The sequence below is a fragment of the Oratosquilla oratoria genome, chromosome 15 (genome assembly GCF_046742065.1).
Source record: "Oratosquilla oratoria isolate Oo_2021 chromosome 15, ASM4674206v1, whole genome shotgun sequence".
Classification (NCBI taxonomy): Eukaryota; Metazoa; Arthropoda; class Malacostraca; order Stomatopoda; family Squillidae; genus Oratosquilla; species Oratosquilla oratoria.
This window is the reverse complement of record NC_134791.1, coordinates 67,212,708-67,230,861: the sequence shown is the minus strand read 5'-3', so window position 1 is coordinate 67,230,861 and position 18,154 is coordinate 67,212,708. Positions and strand designations below refer to the sequence as shown.

Genomic DNA, 18,154 nt, shown 5'->3' with positions numbered 1-18,154 from the left:
CACACAGAGTGATAGATATCTGGAACAAACTGAATGAGGAAACAGTGAGTGCTAAAACTATACATGACTTTAAGAAAAAACTGGATGTGGAAAGATACAATAGCGGGTCACTACAAGCATAGCTCTCTTCCCACAAAATACAACTAGGTAAATACAGGTACTCCTCACCTTAAGTCGTTAATTGGTTCCAGGAGACACAACATAAGATGAAAAACGACGTAAGCTGAATTTGCTTATATGTAGGCCAGGTAGGCCTGGTGTAGCCTAGGCTAAACTGCTAACAGCCATTCCCCAGTACTGTATTTTACTTATGAATGCATTTTCAATAAGACAAGGTTAATAAAAAGCTATTTTAAGTTTCCAAACAGAACATGTAATAAAAAAATAAAAAAATAAAAAAAGTTCCTGTACTTTAAATTTACCAATGCATACAATTTGGTGGTTTACATCGCTAAAGGTATTTTGTGGTGCTGTACTTTATGAATGCATTGTCAATAACATACGGTAAAATAAAACAAAAAACAAATAAAAACTATTTTAAGCTATTTTGTAATAAGTGAAAAATAAAATAAAGTATTTTTAATTTACCAATGCAGTACATACAATATGTTGGTGTTTACATTGTAGATGTAGATGGCTGAGGATTGTCAACGTCAACATCATCAGCTGATTCTCGTTGTTCGATGCGTTTAAAAAACTGGTCAACAGTGCCTTGAACCACTTTCTTCTTTTCTTCACAGATTAAATTATAAGGAGCAAAAGCTTCATGACAAGCCCCCATTATCTTGGAAAAACATTGTGCATTTGGATCTATATCCTCAAACATAGCAAGACCTTTTTCGATGTGTGCAAATGCTTCCTGCATTTTCTTATTGGTGAAGTGGCATGGCTCAGGTGCAATATGCTCTTCTTCTTTCTTTTGTTGCTCATGAAGTTCCATTAAATCCTTCTTTGTCAGTAACTCCTTGTCTTTTTCAAATAAATCTGTGAAATCCTCTTCCTCCAAATTCATATCTAGCTCTTTGCTCATTGTAACCAAAGCTTTGGGGGAGTTATATGACGGTAATGTTGGGGTGAAAATCTACGATGTTTTGTGGGTGGCCATGAGCATTATCTAGGAAACGTAAAACCTTAAAAAGGAATCCCCTTCTCCTTACAATGTTCCTCTGCTGCTTGGACAAAATGATTGGAAAACCAGTCTTAAAAAATAACAACAGTAACCCAAGCTTTTAAGTTAGCCATCCATATAACAGGAGATGCTTTGGGTATGTTCTTCAGGGCATGGGGGTTGTGTGCATGATAAACAAACAGAAGTTTTAATTTAAAATATCCTGCACAATTACCTCCTAACATTATGGTCACACGTTCTTTTGAGACCTTGTAACCTGGAATTGTTTTCTCTTCCTTGGAAACAAATGAACGATCTGGCAATTTCTTCCAATATAATCCTGTTTTGTCTACGTTGAAAATTTGCTCAGGAAGAAACCCGTTTTCTTCGATAATCTTCTTCAATGTAGCAGGAAATTCCACTGCTGCTTATTCATTGGCTGATGTGCTTTCACCTTGTCTTTTAAGGAAGTGATAATTTCTCCTGTTTCTATATCTCATAAACCATCCAGGACTTGCTTTGAAATCTACATCTTTCTCATCTGCATATTTTTCCTTTAGGTCCTCAAACAAAGATAATGCTTTTTCCTGAATGAGCTCTTGACTAAGATTAGCATTCTGACGATTCCGCCTATCAACCCAAATCGAAAGATTTTCCATTTCTTCAATTATCTTACCTCTTTTCTTGTTGATGACAGTGTTCTTCATCAATGGGGCTTCAGATGTGACATGTGTTAAAATCTTGTCTTTATTATGCACAATCATTGATACAGTTGTTCAACTTACTCCAAAAGATCGTTCAATTGATACAACTTTTTCACCCTTAGCATGATGTTTTATCATCGCCATTTTATCCTCCAGCAAAATAGCATGACACTAAGTACTTTCACTAGGACTTTTCTTTGGAGGCATGGGGGCAAATATTACAGTTACAAGTGAATGTTAATGAGAAAATCTACAAAACTTCAGTAAACAGATCAGAATCCAAAACAATTGTGGGAATCAAGATGCCACCTAATGGTAGATACAGTATTGGAACTACTGTTGCCCCGATAAATAAGAAAATCAGCTGATTTCATGTTATAGTGAACTAGGCCATACTACTTTATGGTATGTATCTTAGCAGTTACTGAATCTTAATATCATTTTACATGCTTTTACAGTAAGTCCTCGTTATATGGTACATTGAAATTACTGTATACCGAACCCATTATAACATGTAATAATAGGATATGTATTCCAGCACGTCGAAAGTCACCCCTACAGACATGAAAATACATGAAAATAGTCACATAAGAAAATGTAAAGTACTGCACAAAAGAAATAAACAGAATTTTTTTTTATTTACCTTTCACTCGCCACGTATTCTATCAGATGACGTCTCTCCAAGGCTACCTTGACAGTAGGGATCTCAGCCATTACTCATCTTTTGCTGTTTTTTTAGCAATTTGCTCTGCAGATGCATTGCATTCTCCCCAGCTCTTTTTATAGCCTCATGATTCTTCAACACTGTCCAGACTGTTGACTGTAGGCCCAATTTTTTACTTATGGCAGACATACATTCTCCCTGCTCTTTCCTCTTCAAAATATCTAATTTTACCTCCAATGTTAGACTATTCCTCTTTCGCTTTGCCTTTTCAACTCAGGCAGTGTCTGCAGAATGTTTTGTGGCCATTATGGGTGCATCACTGTGCGTCATGATGATAATATCCACAAAAAACACACCGTAAGGATTTAACTTGTGTTCAAAGGGAAACGCGGGAAAAGACTGATTGTTGTGGTGGCCACATGGCATGGTGGTGCTATGGTATGGTGTAAACAAAACACAAACGGATACCGTATCTGTGAATTTTTCTTACCGTAAATAGAATCGAGGGTAGTAATTACCAAATACTGTAACTGTGAATTTACCGGATAAAGAATTACCATATAAGGAGGACTCACTGTATTCTTATTTATTGTAACATGAATTTATGTGCTTGAAATGTTTTTTGTTGTTTATGTGATTCCATTATTATTGGCTGACCGACGTAAAGTCAAGTAAAACAACAACTTGAATTTTATTTTTTCATATATTATTTTTGAAAACCGATGCATCTTCGAAAACGATGTAAGTTGAAACGACATAAGCCAAGGTGTGCCTGTACAACTAGGTAAATAAATGGAGTAAGACTCCACAAAAGAATATGTTAATACTTACTTTACAGTGCTTCAATACAGAGTGAAATACATAATTTAAACAAATACAAGGAGTGTGTGATAATAAATTGATAACTGTATTCACCATTATCACCTTTACCCTTTATGTTCAGCTATAGAAAACAAAGGGTAGTCACTGGCCAGCTATTCAGGGCAAAGTATAGTCACTGGCTACAGCTAGTGATCATTCTGAAGCCAATAAGCTCTCAATGCAGGACAATGGTGAGCATGTGAACATAACACCTATCATATATTAATAATCCATTAAATGTTGATAACATAGAAATCTTACCAATGCACCGAAGAAAACACTTTCCATATTAGACTGTTGGCTTCTGCTCCCATGCCGTGGTGATGAACTCCAAGATTTCCCACTCCGTCCACCACTGCCAATTTTTGATAAGTTATTTTAGAAAAATAATATCAAAGCCATTGTAACATGCATCAATATTCATTTAATTAATATACCTGAAATCCAAAACAATAAGTTCCTTGTCCACTTTATGATGGACTTGAAAAAACAAAAAATCAAAAAAGAAAAAAGAAATAAAAAATTATAAATACGATAAAAATATGAACATGTGTGTACATGCAGTGATATATATGTATGTATGTATATATGTATATATATATTGTAAATGTCAACATATGAGTCAATCCTACATGTCGACCCCTAAAGTTCTGAGGTGTAATTTAAGTTTAAGCCTATATTTGCCAAATAAGACAATGACTAAAAAAAAGGCAGCACCACTTTCCAGCCCTATTGCATGGAAAGAAAAAACTACATTATTTCATAAATATATAGCAGTTTAATGGATATTTATCACATATTCACAGGTTCTTATGTACAAATATCAGCAATTATTGTTATGGTAGTTATTGCATTTTCAATAACATCTGATGGATGAAGCAATCTGTACATTTTTTAGTTAGCACTTGTGTAAAGAACCCATAAAATAAAAAGGGAAATAAGATTGGTGATATGAAGATTCTAAAAGAATGATTATCAAACCACCAAAAGATTGCAGTTAACTTCAGAGAGATCACAAAACTACAAAAAAACAAAATGATGAACACAAGAGATAGGAGGAAAGGTTAGTAGACTATAAAAAAAGGAAATATCTTGTCAAAGACTTAGTGGACAAACACAAATGTATTATTGATGCTGACTGGGAAGAAGCTCATATTATTTCATGGATGAAACAACTGGAACAAGAGATAGAAAATGAAAGAAAAATTACTTCCAAGAATATGAGTGATGACCCAAACATGACAAGTCAGAAACCACAGTAAACAAGGCCATCAACAAGTCTTGTTAGCTGACAGGTAAATATCAGTTCAAAATAATTTAGATGAGAAGGGATGCTACTGAAGATGAATGAGTAAAGACACATATATATGAGAATCCAAGGATAGGTATGAGAGGGAGACAGAACAATAAAAGCATCTTTTTTTTACTTCTTTTGAGAGAAAAGATAAAGATAGTGCAGGAAACAGTGCAAAAAAAGGGCTTATGCTAACCTAAATGGTTTACCATGGAAAGACTCACTAATGATAAATGAACTTGGTATTTTGTGCTTCCAACAATTTTTAACTGGATTTGGGGACTAATGAATAACTAACTGGAGATGTGGTGATGATTGTTGTAAACAGTGATATGATAGCGTAAAAGTAAATCTGAGTGAGGGCAAGACTGAAACAATATAGCTAAAACAACTAAACTTAAAGGCAAGATAAAAGAGACCTAATGGTAGCAAATCCGTCACCCAAGCCAAGGGTTTGGAATGAAGTTGAATACCAGAATATGTTGTCAGACATATCTTTCCCCTTTAACCCCTTTGCACCCATTTGCACTAAGCATAAGGATGTTTCAATCCTACCCTCCCCCCTGTGCCCATATACTGGAATAGTGTCAGGCCTCACATTTGAAAAAATGTCTGTTGCAAGACACCCTCCCTCCTCTTCCACTACTTCAATATCATCCAATAATTCAATTTCACTCAGATAAATCACTATCAGATGATTCACTACCATCTGAATGATTTGGTTCATATGCTTTACTTACTAGCTCTGACCATGGTGCCATAGTCAATAAATTAATCAGCTGTCAGTAAATTATCACCACATGATGCCACCAACACTGGCAAGGAAGGAGGAAACACATCAATGCATGTAAGGAGTGGTAAGTCACTGATCAATGCCTACACACTACCCTCCCACTACTGGGTAAGGGCATTGTGGGTATGTATTTTACCTAGTTGTATTATATGGGAAGAGAGCTATGCTTGTAGTGATCAGTCTTTATATCTTTCAGCATCAAGTTTGTTCTTAAATTCTTATAGAGTTTTTGCAGACACTGTTGCCTCATGCAACTTGTTCCAGATATCCACCACTGTGTGTGGGAAACTATCCTTTTTCAGATCTCTTCTATATCTACCCTTTTTGAGTTTCTTTTCATGTCCTCTTGTCTTTCTCTTATCCCACTTTAATTAATCATCTCTGTTGAGGACTTCCATCCCTTTCATAATTCTGTAAATGGTCAGTAGATCTCCTCTTTCTCTTCTTTGTTCCAGGGTTGGTAGTTCCAGTTTGGACAATCTTTGTTTGAATGTCAATTTAGTGTTGGTGTCATCTTTGTCATTGCTCTTTAAATTCTTTCTAATTTCTTTATATTCTTTTTAGTACTGGGTGTCCATAGTGTTGCAGCATTCTCCAATCTTGGTCTCTGGTTGGTGGGCAGAGATTCTGACAGCACCAGTGAGCTGTACCAAACATATAAACACTCCACACAACACATTGCCAGCAAGGAAAATATTCCTCATATTCATCTATTTGTATTTACCTAGTTGCATCTTACAGGAAGGGGAGCTACACTCGTGGTGTCTCACCTTTGTATCTCACAGTGACTAGTTTGCTCTTAGATTTGCGTATGGTTTTTAAACACTATTATTCCATCAAGTTTGTTCCAAGTGTCCACCACTCTGTGCAGAATTTTTTTTTTCTTCAAAACTCTTCTATAACTATCCTTTTGGAGTTTCTTTCAATGTCCTTTTGTATTTCTCTTGTCCCAGTTTAGTAAATCCTCTCTATCAAGTATTTCCGTACTTTTCATGATTCTATAGATGGTCAGTAGGTCACCTCTCTTCTTTGTTCCAAATTCGGTAACTTCAATTTAGCCAGTCTCTCTTCATATGACAATTTTGAAAGTGCTGGGGCCATTTTTGTGGTTGTTCTCTGGATTTTTTTTTTTTTTTTTTTTTTTTTTTGTATGAGACTAATATTATTTTAATAAATTCTTCATTCAAATAGGTAAATGTAGGTAAATGTCACTTTTATTGATCTTACCAAATTATAGGATTCTCTGACAATTTTGTTTATTTGTTTATCAGAGGACAAGTCGTTTGAGATAATTACTCCCAGGTCTTTTTCAGATCCCACTTTCTTTACCTCCTTAGTTCCAATTGTATATTGTCCTGATATTATTTTTTTTTACTTTTTCTGAACTCCATTATGCTACATTTCTTAATGTAGTCTACTTCCCACTTCTGACTCTAATTTCAAACCTTGTTCAGGTCTCTCTGTAGTGATTCGCAGTCCATTTCAATTTTTACTTTCCTCAACAATTTAGCATTGTCTGCAAAGAAGCTCATGTAACATTCCACATCATCATCCATGTCATTCACATAAATAGCGAACATTATTGGAGCCAATACAGATCCTTGCAGGACTCCACTAATCACCTCCTTCCAACCTGAATACTTTTCTCTGAGTACTACTCTCATTTTTCTACCATGCAGGAAATCCTCCATCCAGTTTAGTAGGTTGCCTTGTATCCCTCCTATGTTTTCCAATTTTTAAAATAATTTTGTGTGGTACTTTGTCGAAGGCTTTTGGTAAGTCTAGGAAAGTACAATCAGTCCATCTATCCCTTTCTTGTATTATATCTATTAGTCTTGAGTAAAAAGAGATTAAATTTGTGGTACATAATCTTCCCTGTCTGAATCCAAATTATCTCAAGTTTATTATATTGTTTTCTTCCAGGTGTTTTACCCATCTATTCTTGATGTACATGTGTATGTCCTGGGTGTGAAGGGGTTAAGATCAGCATATTACACAAAGTTCTAATGCTGTAGTGTCTAAGGGAGACTTCAATTGCAAGAAAGAGAATTTGGGGACTAGGAGGTATGTGGTAATGAAGATCTCTGGGATTATGCAGTTAAATATTGCAATAACACATTGATCCAATGTATGACTTTAATAAGAAGAGAGATGACACTCCTATGACACTGGACTTGCTATTTACCACTGAATTGGACATTATCGGCTCATTGTAGTATCTTTGTCAGGTAGTGCTTATTGATTACACCATGATTGACCACTTGCACATCTTCCTTTTGGACTTACCCACTGTGAGCTGGTCCAGGAGTGTGCACCACCACAGGATCTTACTCACTGCACCATGTTAGACAGGGAGCATCACTGAAAAGCTGGTTCTGCCCTGAAATTGAACCTGGTACCTCCCACTTGTCAGGTAGGCTTGCTTACCAATTACACCACAGTTACCTTCAGTGACCACTCATACAGGTTAGAAGTGCAGAAAGGGTTCAAACTACTGGAATCACTGAATGTGAGATAAGCTTAGGGGTCTGAAGGGATCTCAAACTGGCCATTTTAAAAATGCAGAAAGCAAATGACAGACAAGATTCAAAGCCTAAATGTGTGTTCATTAAAATGAGAAGTGCAAAAGAATTGGAAAAGAGTTAATGTGATACCAGTGGTAGGCTGGACACAGCATCTTTGATGGGTTTGCACTATATTTACCTAATTGTAGTATACATGAAAGGAGCAATGCTTGTTGGGTCCCATCTCTATTCTCTAATTTTCTAACATACCTTGACTCAAATTCATGTATTGTTCCAATTTTAACTATATCTTTGATTTCCAATTATCATATTTAGATTTGAACTTATGGATTGTTTGAGCTTAGGCTATATCACCTTCTAAGGTATTCCACATTTTTATACATCTATGTGGAAAACTATATTTCTTCACATCCTTTCGACATGTGGTCTTTCTTGATTTACTTCCATCACCTGTTTAACCCCTCCCATCTTTAATCAGGAGATCTCCTCTATCAATGCAATCTATCCCCTTTAGTGAACTACCAACCCTGGAACAAAGATGAGAAAGAGGTGATCTACTGACTATTTATAGAATTATGAAAGGAATGGAAGTCTTAGACAGAGATGATTTTTTAAAGTGGGACAAGAGAAAAACAAGAGGACATGAAAAGAAACTCAAAAAAGATAGTTATAGAAGAGATATGAAAAAGAATAGTTTCCCACATAGAGTGGTGGATACATACGTACATACATACATACACCAAGGCTTTTTCCCCCTTACTAGGGAGGTAGCCAAAAAGGAAAAGGCATAAAATCATTCCCACCCATTCCATCCCCGAAAACACTCCACACCCCTCCACCCTCCCTCCCATCTTAGCACCTCCTAGATGACGGGTCATCCCTGCACCCTGTCCACTGCCCTGGGTCAGAAGCAGTGTCGCAAGACACAGCACATCCACAGCAAGGCCGCTTCATTAAATCGGCGACCCCCCCTCTCTGTCCCCACATATAAAGGAGAGGACGGGGAGAAATCCCTTCGGGCTGCATCAAAATTTTGCTCACACACACTACTTCACCCCCTATCCCCCGTCCATTCCACCTCATGCATCATAACATCTTCCATATACAACCATTCTCCATTCACCCCTGTCTTCTGTCCTTTCCCATCCTTCCTCAACAGACATTCCCCTCTTCCCCAAAGCCCCCTTCACCCCATCCATCCACCTCATCCTAGGACGTCCCCTCATGTTCACTTCCTCCACATCTGCCTTCCATACCTCCTTTACTAGTCTTTCTTCACTCATTCTTTCCATGTGTCCAAACCATCCTAATATTCTTTCATCAATCCTATCTCCCAACTCCCTTTCCACCCCTGTTCTCCTCCTCACCTCCTCATTTCACACTCTATCTAGCCTAGTAACCCCTATCATACTTCTCAGACACTTCATCTCAAACACATTCAAACTCCTTCTCTCTTCCTCTCTTATGTTCCATGTTTCTGCTCCATACAGTGCTGTTGGCACAATCACTCCTTCATACAGTCTCCTCTTAGCATCCATTCCCAAATTTCTATTCCTCATTACACTTTTTAATCCACCAAGGCATTTACTCGCTTCTCTCAATCTACATTCTACCTCCACCTTCACTCCACCTTTTCCTGCCGCATTTGCACCCAAGTATCTAAAACTATCCACTTCCTCCAGTTGCTCTCCCTTAATGCTCACTTCCAGATTACTGCCACTTTCCCCCCTTGTACATCTCATCACCTTACTTTTACTTACATTTATCTTCAGCTTTCTTCTATCACACACTCTCCCAAACTCTGTCACCAACTTCCTCAATCCCTCCTCCGATCCTGCCACAAGCGCAGTGTCGTCCGCAAACAACAGCTGGCTCAACTCCCACTTTTCTCCATTTTCTTTAACCATCTCCATTCCCTGACCCACCACACTTGCATTTACCTCTCGCACACCCCATCCATGTATAAGTTGAACAGCCAGGGTGACATAACGCATCCTTGACGAAGTCCCACCTTTACCTCAAACCACTCACTCTCTCCATTTCTAATCCTGACACAAGCTCTACTGCTCTCATAAAAACTCTTGACAGCTCCGAGAAGCTTTCCTCCTATCCCGTATATCTGCATAACCTCCCACAGTGCCTTTCTGTCTACCCTGTCGTAAGCCTTTTCCAGATCCATAAAGGCCCAAAAAACATCCTTCCCCTTTCCTATAGCTTTCTCACATATCTGTCTTACCACAAAAATCTGATCTACACAACCTCTACCTGTCCTAAATCCACACTGTTCCTCACCAATTACTCCCTCTGTTCCTCTCCTAATCCTCTCAATCAAGATCCTCCCATAAGCCTTCCCAAATACACTTAACAAGCTAATCCCTCTGAAACTACTACATTCACACTTGTCCCCCTTTCCCTTGTAAAGTGGAACTATACAAGCACTCCTCCAGTCCTCCGGCTCTCTACCTTCTCTCCAGCAAACATTAAATAACCTCATCAACCAATCCACCATCACTGTACCTCCTTTTTTAAGACATTCTGCATGGCATCCATCCAGACCAGGTGCCTTACCTGCTTTCATCATCTTAACAACTGCCTTCACTTCATCCTTCCTTATTTCTCCTCCATTTTCCTCACTCATCACTCTCATTTTCTTAGCATTTCCCACTGCAGCTATCTTTCCCTCCCTATCCTCCTTCACATTAAGCAACTCCCTAAAATATTCTGCCCATCTTCCCCTTACTGCCTTCTCCTCCATTATCATCTCTCCATCTGCACCTTTTACCTTTTCTTCTCTACTTGATTCGCCTCCTCTTCCTCTCTTAATTTCTTTCCAAAACATCTTTTTATTACTTTCAAAATTTTCTGTCATACTCTTACCCCATTTTACATCTGCTCTCCTCTTTGCCTCCTTTACCTTTTTCTTTACTTCTCTTTTCTTTTCCCTGTACGCCTCATATGACTCCCTTGTCCTATTTTGTAGCCAATCTGTGTAAGCTCGCTTCTTCTCTTGTACAACCTTCTTCATTTCCTCATCCCACCATTCACTACCCTTCCTTCTATTTCCTCCTGTCCTTCTTGTTCCACACACCATCTTTGCACATTTTGTGACTCCCTCCTTGAACCATCCCCATTCCTCCTCCACACCTACCTCTACTCTATCCTTCACTCCCTCCCACTCCTCCTTCAGCTTCCTCCTGTACTCCTTCTCCTTTTCCTCTTCATTTAAAGAGTTCACTCTAAGCACCTCCCTACCTTTTGTCCCTTTCCTCTTTCTCCATCTGTCCTCCACTCTCAACTTACCTTCCAGCAGAAAATTATCTGATATTCCCCCACCCTCTCCCCTTAGCACATGTACATCCTTAACTCTTCCTATCATAATCCTGGATACCTGGAATAAATTAGATGAGGCAACAGTGTGCGCAAATACTATTCAAGAATCTAAGAACAAACTTGACGCTGAAAGATAAAAAGACAGGTCACTACAAGCATAGCTCCCTTCCCATATAATACTACTAAGTAGGTAAATACATCTTTCTCTTCGATCTTTCAAAGTTGGAGTACTTTTAGCCTTTCTTCATATAGTTTATCTGCCAGGTTGGGGACCAGTTTGGTTGCTGCCCTTTGTATTCTCTCAATCTTGTTTACATCCTTCACTGTGTGTGTGGACAATACTATTGATGCATATTCCTGTCTTGGACGTATCAGGTTTTCAATGAGTGCTTTCCATCATCTCTTCATCCAAGTAATGGAACACCACTTTATTCTTCTGCAGTAGTCCATATGTCTGTCAGGTGACAGGTTGTCTTTTATCAACACTCCCAAGTCTTTCTCCTCTTGCTTTTGTCAGTATTTTGTATTTTTTGGTATTGAACTTCATTTCCTGTTCTTGGCTCCATGCAAAAATAGTATCTAGATCTTTTTGCAATATTCTACCATCCCCCTCATTTTTCACTTTTCTCATGATTTTTGCATCATTTGCAAACATGTTGGCATAGCTTGTTCCTTCCATCATTTCATTAACCACTTCAGTATGATGACGCCTACATAGGCATCATGAGTTGCGAGTGGGGACATGGGAATGCCAGTGTCATACTCCATGATGTGTTACATGTCATGTTTCATGATGTGTCACGATGTATCATGGTGACAAAGAGATGCAGGTATGGCATAGTAGTATATAGGTTGTGTTGTGTAACATAAGCAACACATTCCAGTGAGAGCCATATTTGCTTGCCATCCTTAATGAAAATGTGTATGGATGTTGAATTCAACCACTACTAGGCTATCTTAAGATAAATAATGAGATATAGGAGTATAAACATAAGTAACTTATGATAAATGACCAGTTACAGGAGTTTTTGCTGCATAGACAGCAGAGTACATAACTGGGGCTTTCTGCCAAAGAGGTCAGAGGGCATCAAATTAATGACGGCACATATAAGTAGTATCACTATGTATATGGATTTCTACTTTAATTAATTTTGATAGGTAGTAAGTGATAGATTGTAAACCTTCTTCACTCAAAATTAAAGAAGTGGATGGATTGTGTGAAACCAGGTAAATAGGAATAGATTAGGCTTATAGACATAACAAATTGACACCTGCCATTGGCACTTGCATTGTGCTCCCCTTATAAAAAGGAGGAATGTGGGCCATGGTATCCCTTACTCCCACACTTGTGCCCTCATTCAAATCCCCTCTGAATTAAAGACGACTTTTGTACTTTTATATTATGTAAATTAGTTACGTTTTGCACCTTTATTTTCAAACTCAGTGTAAGATAGAAAACCCATATAAAAGGTATCAAGCATGCTAGCAACTGGATTGATGGAACTGATCAAATTGTGGCCAGGTTTGATATAGCAACACAAATACAAATGCTAGATTGCAACATATAAATGGGGGCCTTCTGTCCAGGATCATTTTTCTTCTTCATTGGATGAAGTAATTGGTTGAGTGCAAAATATTCGAAAGGAAATAGGAAGAAAGGCAGAGAATTTAGGTCACTGAGTGAATTCAAATTGTGATCAATCATAAAAACAGACACACATTTGCCATAATTGTTGTTTATATACAATAGCCACATGAATAGAAAAAGAGAATGTCTCACTCAAGCAATTTAAGTAGTATCGACAATAATGTAAATTTTGAAGGATTTCCAAAGGTAGTAGAAAGGTATTATATGGAGGACAATAGGAATGAAGGCAGAATAGATGACGAATATAGAGATGAGAGACATAATGAAGTCTGGGATGAAGGCCAGAATTTCATGACTTCAAGGAACCCCCATAGGTAAGGGACAGGTATTATGATACAGAGGATAACAGTAGTGAAATTAGGAGAGGTGAAAGATCACCAAGGGTAGGAAGGAGATATTACATGAGATATAATAAAATCAATCTAAGACATGGAGCAGAATTTCCTGAGTTCGAAGGATCCCCACAGCTAAGGGACAGATATCATAGTATGATGGATAACAGGAGTGAAAATAGGATAAGTGAAAGATTACCATGGGTATGTGAGAGATATCACAATGTGAGGGAAATTAGAACTGAAAGTAGGTTACATGAAAGACTTCCACAGGAAAAGGAAGATATCATGATATGATAGAAAATATGAGTGAAAATGGGATAAGTGGAGAACATAGAGATGAAACACATAGATGGGGGACAGTTACTCAAAGGGGAACAAATAGGGCTGGAGCAGGACAGCCTAAGCAACTGTCAACTTGGGTGAGTAGTGAGGCAAGTGTAGAGGATATCATAAAAGCAAGTCAACTTACCCCCAAATTTAGTGAAAGGTATCCAGAATTGTTCTTTTCTACATTCTAGGGCATAGCAAAACAATTGGGATGGAGAGAGGATCTATGGTCAGCAATGATAAGATATAGCCTAATCCCAAAAGCTTTAAATGTGTACACAGTATTTGATAGAGATGGTATATATGATTACAATCAGATTAAGAGTGAAATATCAAAAGCATATGAGATTTCTCCAGAGTATTTCAGAAAGAAATTCAGAGAGGTTAGGAAGTATACTGGTTATGGATATATGGATCTAGCCAGTAATGTGAGGAGTAACCTAGACAAATGGATATGTGCAGAAAATGCGGTAACTATCAAGAAAGTCTGGGAGATGATAGCAATTGAACAATTCCTTAGCTTACTGAACAATGAGGCTTGGCTATATGTGACCATGCAGAAATGTGAGACTTTATCACAAGCAGCAAATTTTGCAGAAAAATTTGCATGAAGTACAAGTGAATCTAGAAAGAAAAATATGATACAAATTCTGAGGGGGAGAACAGAGGTGCATATGCAATTCCAAGCCAGAGATATGTGAGGCCACAAGTAGGGGATAGTTGGAGAAAACCGGTCCAGTGTTTTACCTATGAAAGATTTGGTCATAGAGCTCAAGATTATTATGCTAGGCAAAGTGAACAAAGGTATAGGTGGGAAATGGGAAATAAGCAAACCAGGCAGGAGATAATGTGTGTAGAAGGAAACATGAGGGATGTATTTACCTAGTTGTATCATACAGGAAGGGAGCTATGTTCAAAGTGACCTGTCTTTGTATCTTTTAGCATCTAGTTTGTTCTTAAGTTTTTGCACACACTGTTGCCTCATCCAATCTATTTCAGATATCCACCACTCTGTGTGGGAAACTATTATTTTTCAGATCTCTTCTACAACTATCCCTTTTTGAGTTTTTCATGTCCTCTTATTTTTCTTTTATCCCACTTTAATAAATCATCTCTGTTAAGGACTTCCATGCCTTTCATAATTCTGTAAATGGTCAGTAGATCTCCCCTTTCTCTTTGTTCCAGGGTTGGTAGTTCCAGTTTGGACAATCTTTGTTCATATGTCAATTTAGAGTTGGTGCCAACTTTGTCATTGATCTTTGAATTTTTTCTAATTTCTTTATATTCGTTTTAGTACTGGGTGTCCATAGTGTTGCAGTGTACTCCAATCTTGGTCTTATCAGAGTATATGTTACACTTTTGCGAAAAATGATCATGGGATGAAAATTTGTCCCAAGGGAAATGGAAACAAAGGGGACACACAAGACTGGAGACAGGAAGGATGATAGCAATTGCTCTGTAGGTGACAATAGGTTAGACAGATTGGAAAATACAGGAGTCAGCCTAGAGTGGATACCTTATGTAAAATATACTAAGTTAGAAATGGAGGGGAGTGAAAGGAAGTATGCAGTCAAGGCTCTGTGAAACACAGGGGCATCCCGCATCATTGTGAGGCCAAATGTGATACCAGGATTAGAAAATAGGCACATAAGACAGTTCACCATGGGACAAAATTTTCATACAATGAGAATTCGACAAGAAACAATGGTCTCAAACTATAAGGAAATAGATTTAATTTGGAAGTGGGTAGAAACAACTTTCTTAACCATGTACCGTATATACTCGTCTATAGGTCGAAATCTTAAGGATTTTTTTTAGGCCAAAACCTAGGGGTCGACCTATACACAAGTAATAATCTTGTTAGGTTGAAATCCAGACATGACAAGAAAGGCTAGGAAGAACTCTTACCTTTTCTTTAGGTTCAGAAATCAAAATATTTACCTACTAAATACTACCAGTAAACAATGGGTACATAAAATACACGGTACGTACTAAAACATGTAAAATTCCTTCTAGATACGGTAACCCCATACTGTGGTTTTACCTGTTTGTTAAATTTCTTAACACAGGCGAGCTTATTATATCATGTATACTATTACAGTACCCTTAATTTAAAAAAAAATTATGAAATGCTGTGATATTCTCAAATTTATTTATTCATTTTTTTCTAGTTTAGTTTCGACCATGGGCGCAATATAGCAATAGAAAATTAATCATTAATTTTATAAATTAAAATGTATCAACGTAATATCAATATGCAATTTTGTGGGCGGAAGTGAAAATGAAAAATACCTTGCCACAAGCATAGGATCGGAACGCCATCTTGTCTGTCAATTGACGGCCTCGGTGCTTCCGACAGTACCTCGCCAGGTACATTTTCTTGAAGGAATGTTATGGAGCGGAGATACGTGCATTCCTTCAAGCTGCAAGAACTTTGTATAGCCAGCAAGCTATGTGGTTGAAAAGCCCGCCAACTTCTCATTTCTTCGTCGTCGGCATGTATCATAACAAATATGACGTACTATTCGTACTATTCGAAATGTTTTAGCATCTTTCTTGTTTTTTTTTATTTCCGATCACAAAATTGCATATTACGTTGATACATTATAATCTACAAAATTAATAATCAATTTTTATTGCTATGTTGCGCCCTTGGTCGAAACTAAAAATTTACCCAAATTTAGCTTTCTATATGGTATATGTTATTGTTACCATTACCAAAACAATGCATGGATCTCACCATCACGAAAACAAACTGTTCAGTATTGCCAACTTGTTACTGTTACAGTGACACATGGTATAATCCTAAATATTTTAACTGAAATCCACCAAAATCGTTTTCCTTGATGTCGTCATCTTCACCACCAAACAGCTCCTCCCACTCACTTCTGTGTCGAGTATCGTCATACGAATCAACCTCATCAGCCATAGGAACATCAACATCATCTTTCTCCTCCACATTATCATTAGCCTGATCATCCGCACAGTTGAGATTACAAGACTAACTCTGAGTGTTGGTTAATTTTTTTTCTAACGAAACACGCCTAGCCAGTTTATTCCGAATACCGTACTTGGTAATCTACCATACTTGGCAATCTGTTCAAGTTTTTCACTCTGCTGAAATGGCAATTTCAGTGAAACTTATTAAATATTAAAATCAGTGAACTTGAAAAAACATAAACCAGAATACATCAGAATTAATGAAGTGAAAAAACCATAATAATCAATTGCTATACCAGGCAAGCCATGCTACTTCAAAGCATTAAGGCAGTGGAATGCTCACTGCACCAAAAACAAAAACAAACCACTCGACCTATACATGAGCTATATGGAAAATTCCAGATTTTTTGGCCAAAAATGGGGGGTCGACCTATACACGAGATCGACCTATAGACGAGTATATACGGTAGTTAATGAATGGATTTAAATTTCCTGCAGAGGCAGTGCAATTTAGTTCAGTTCGAAGCTTTAAGATTTGTTTAGATAAACACCTAAGCAAGATGCTGTGATGACTAGCATTTATTTCATATTTGTTTATTTATTTTATCATTTGTCTTTTTATTATTATTTGCTTGATTCACATTTATTATTAGTTATATGTCAATTTATTATTATTTATTATTTACCTGCTTGTTTATAATTTAACTAAACCTATGCATTTATTCATTTGTTTTATTATTATTTATATTATATTTTTATTTATCTATTTATTTATCTTTTTTTTCTTTTCGCACCCGACCTAGTTGTGTTGGCATGCTCCATCTTTGTAATCCTTTAAGTGCCTTTTTTTTCCTTATTGGGTAAAACTAATCATTAAAAATTATTAGATATGTCTGGGAAAAAAGGAAATTCTTATGACTCTATAGTCATCACAAAAGGGAAGACAACTTCTAATCAACTATTCAAAGTGTTTGGGTGGGAATATACACAATGCTGTCACAACTTATGCATTACCAACATACAGGGTTAAAATAAAGGATACTGTTTTAGTATATAAAATGGGGTAAAGGGCAGCCATAATCACTTAACATGAAAAGAGCAAAGTTTACAGAAATGTTTTAAAACAACTGTGAGGAGCTTCTACACTCACCAGTCATGAACGAGTGTCAGAATGTTCTTCCTATGGGAGGCATGCAGAAAGGCTCAGTATTACTATACCCTCATTGGTGGCACAGAACTCAAAATACCTAAACCCTTAGTACCAGCTGTGGTAAAGGGCTCAGAAGCCTATATCCTTGACAGAAGTTGATACCTTAATACTATGAAAACCTTTGAAGAGGCAAAGTCATATTATTCTAGACACAGAATTCAATATAACAATACCTTTACTGAAGAAGCACGCTTTATCATTACTCCTAACATAGGGATCAAATATGTCATTATCAATTACAGAATCCTACATATAACCAATATGTAAGTGGGAGTTCCTCACTTCAACTTTACTACAATGCAAATGGACAAAAATACTGCCCTTTTAAAGCACTGATAAATTGCTTTCATAAAGAACAGTTCATGTTAGAAATATTAAAGAAGTATGCAGAGGAGAAAATGTAGGATATATAGTT

At 37.2% G+C, this 18,154-nt stretch overlaps 1 protein-coding gene across 10 annotated transcripts in view; it reads right to left on the bottom strand.

The window, feature by feature from the left end:
- The window catches only part of LOC143033486 (protein FAM135A), a 1,114,982-nt gene that overhangs the window by 695,434 nt on the left and 401,394 nt on the right, over positions 1–18,154 (bottom strand). For 6 of the 10 annotated variants that reach the window (XR_012967181.1, XM_076198980.1, XM_076198982.1 and 3 more), the window contains 2 exons: positions 17,680–17,709; positions 3,599–3,692 (listed from right to left, as the gene is read on the bottom strand). Coding sequence is in view for 9 of the 10 variants with exons in the window: in XM_076198980.1 (XP_076055095.1) it covers positions 3,599–3,692; positions 17,680–17,709 (124 nt within the window). In the remaining variant the exon portion in view is untranslated. The remainder of the gene's footprint in view (positions 1–3,598; positions 3,693–17,679; positions 17,710–18,154) is intronic. The other 4 variants (XM_076198981.1, XM_076198985.1, XM_076198983.1 and 1 more) reach the window with 1 other exon arrangement.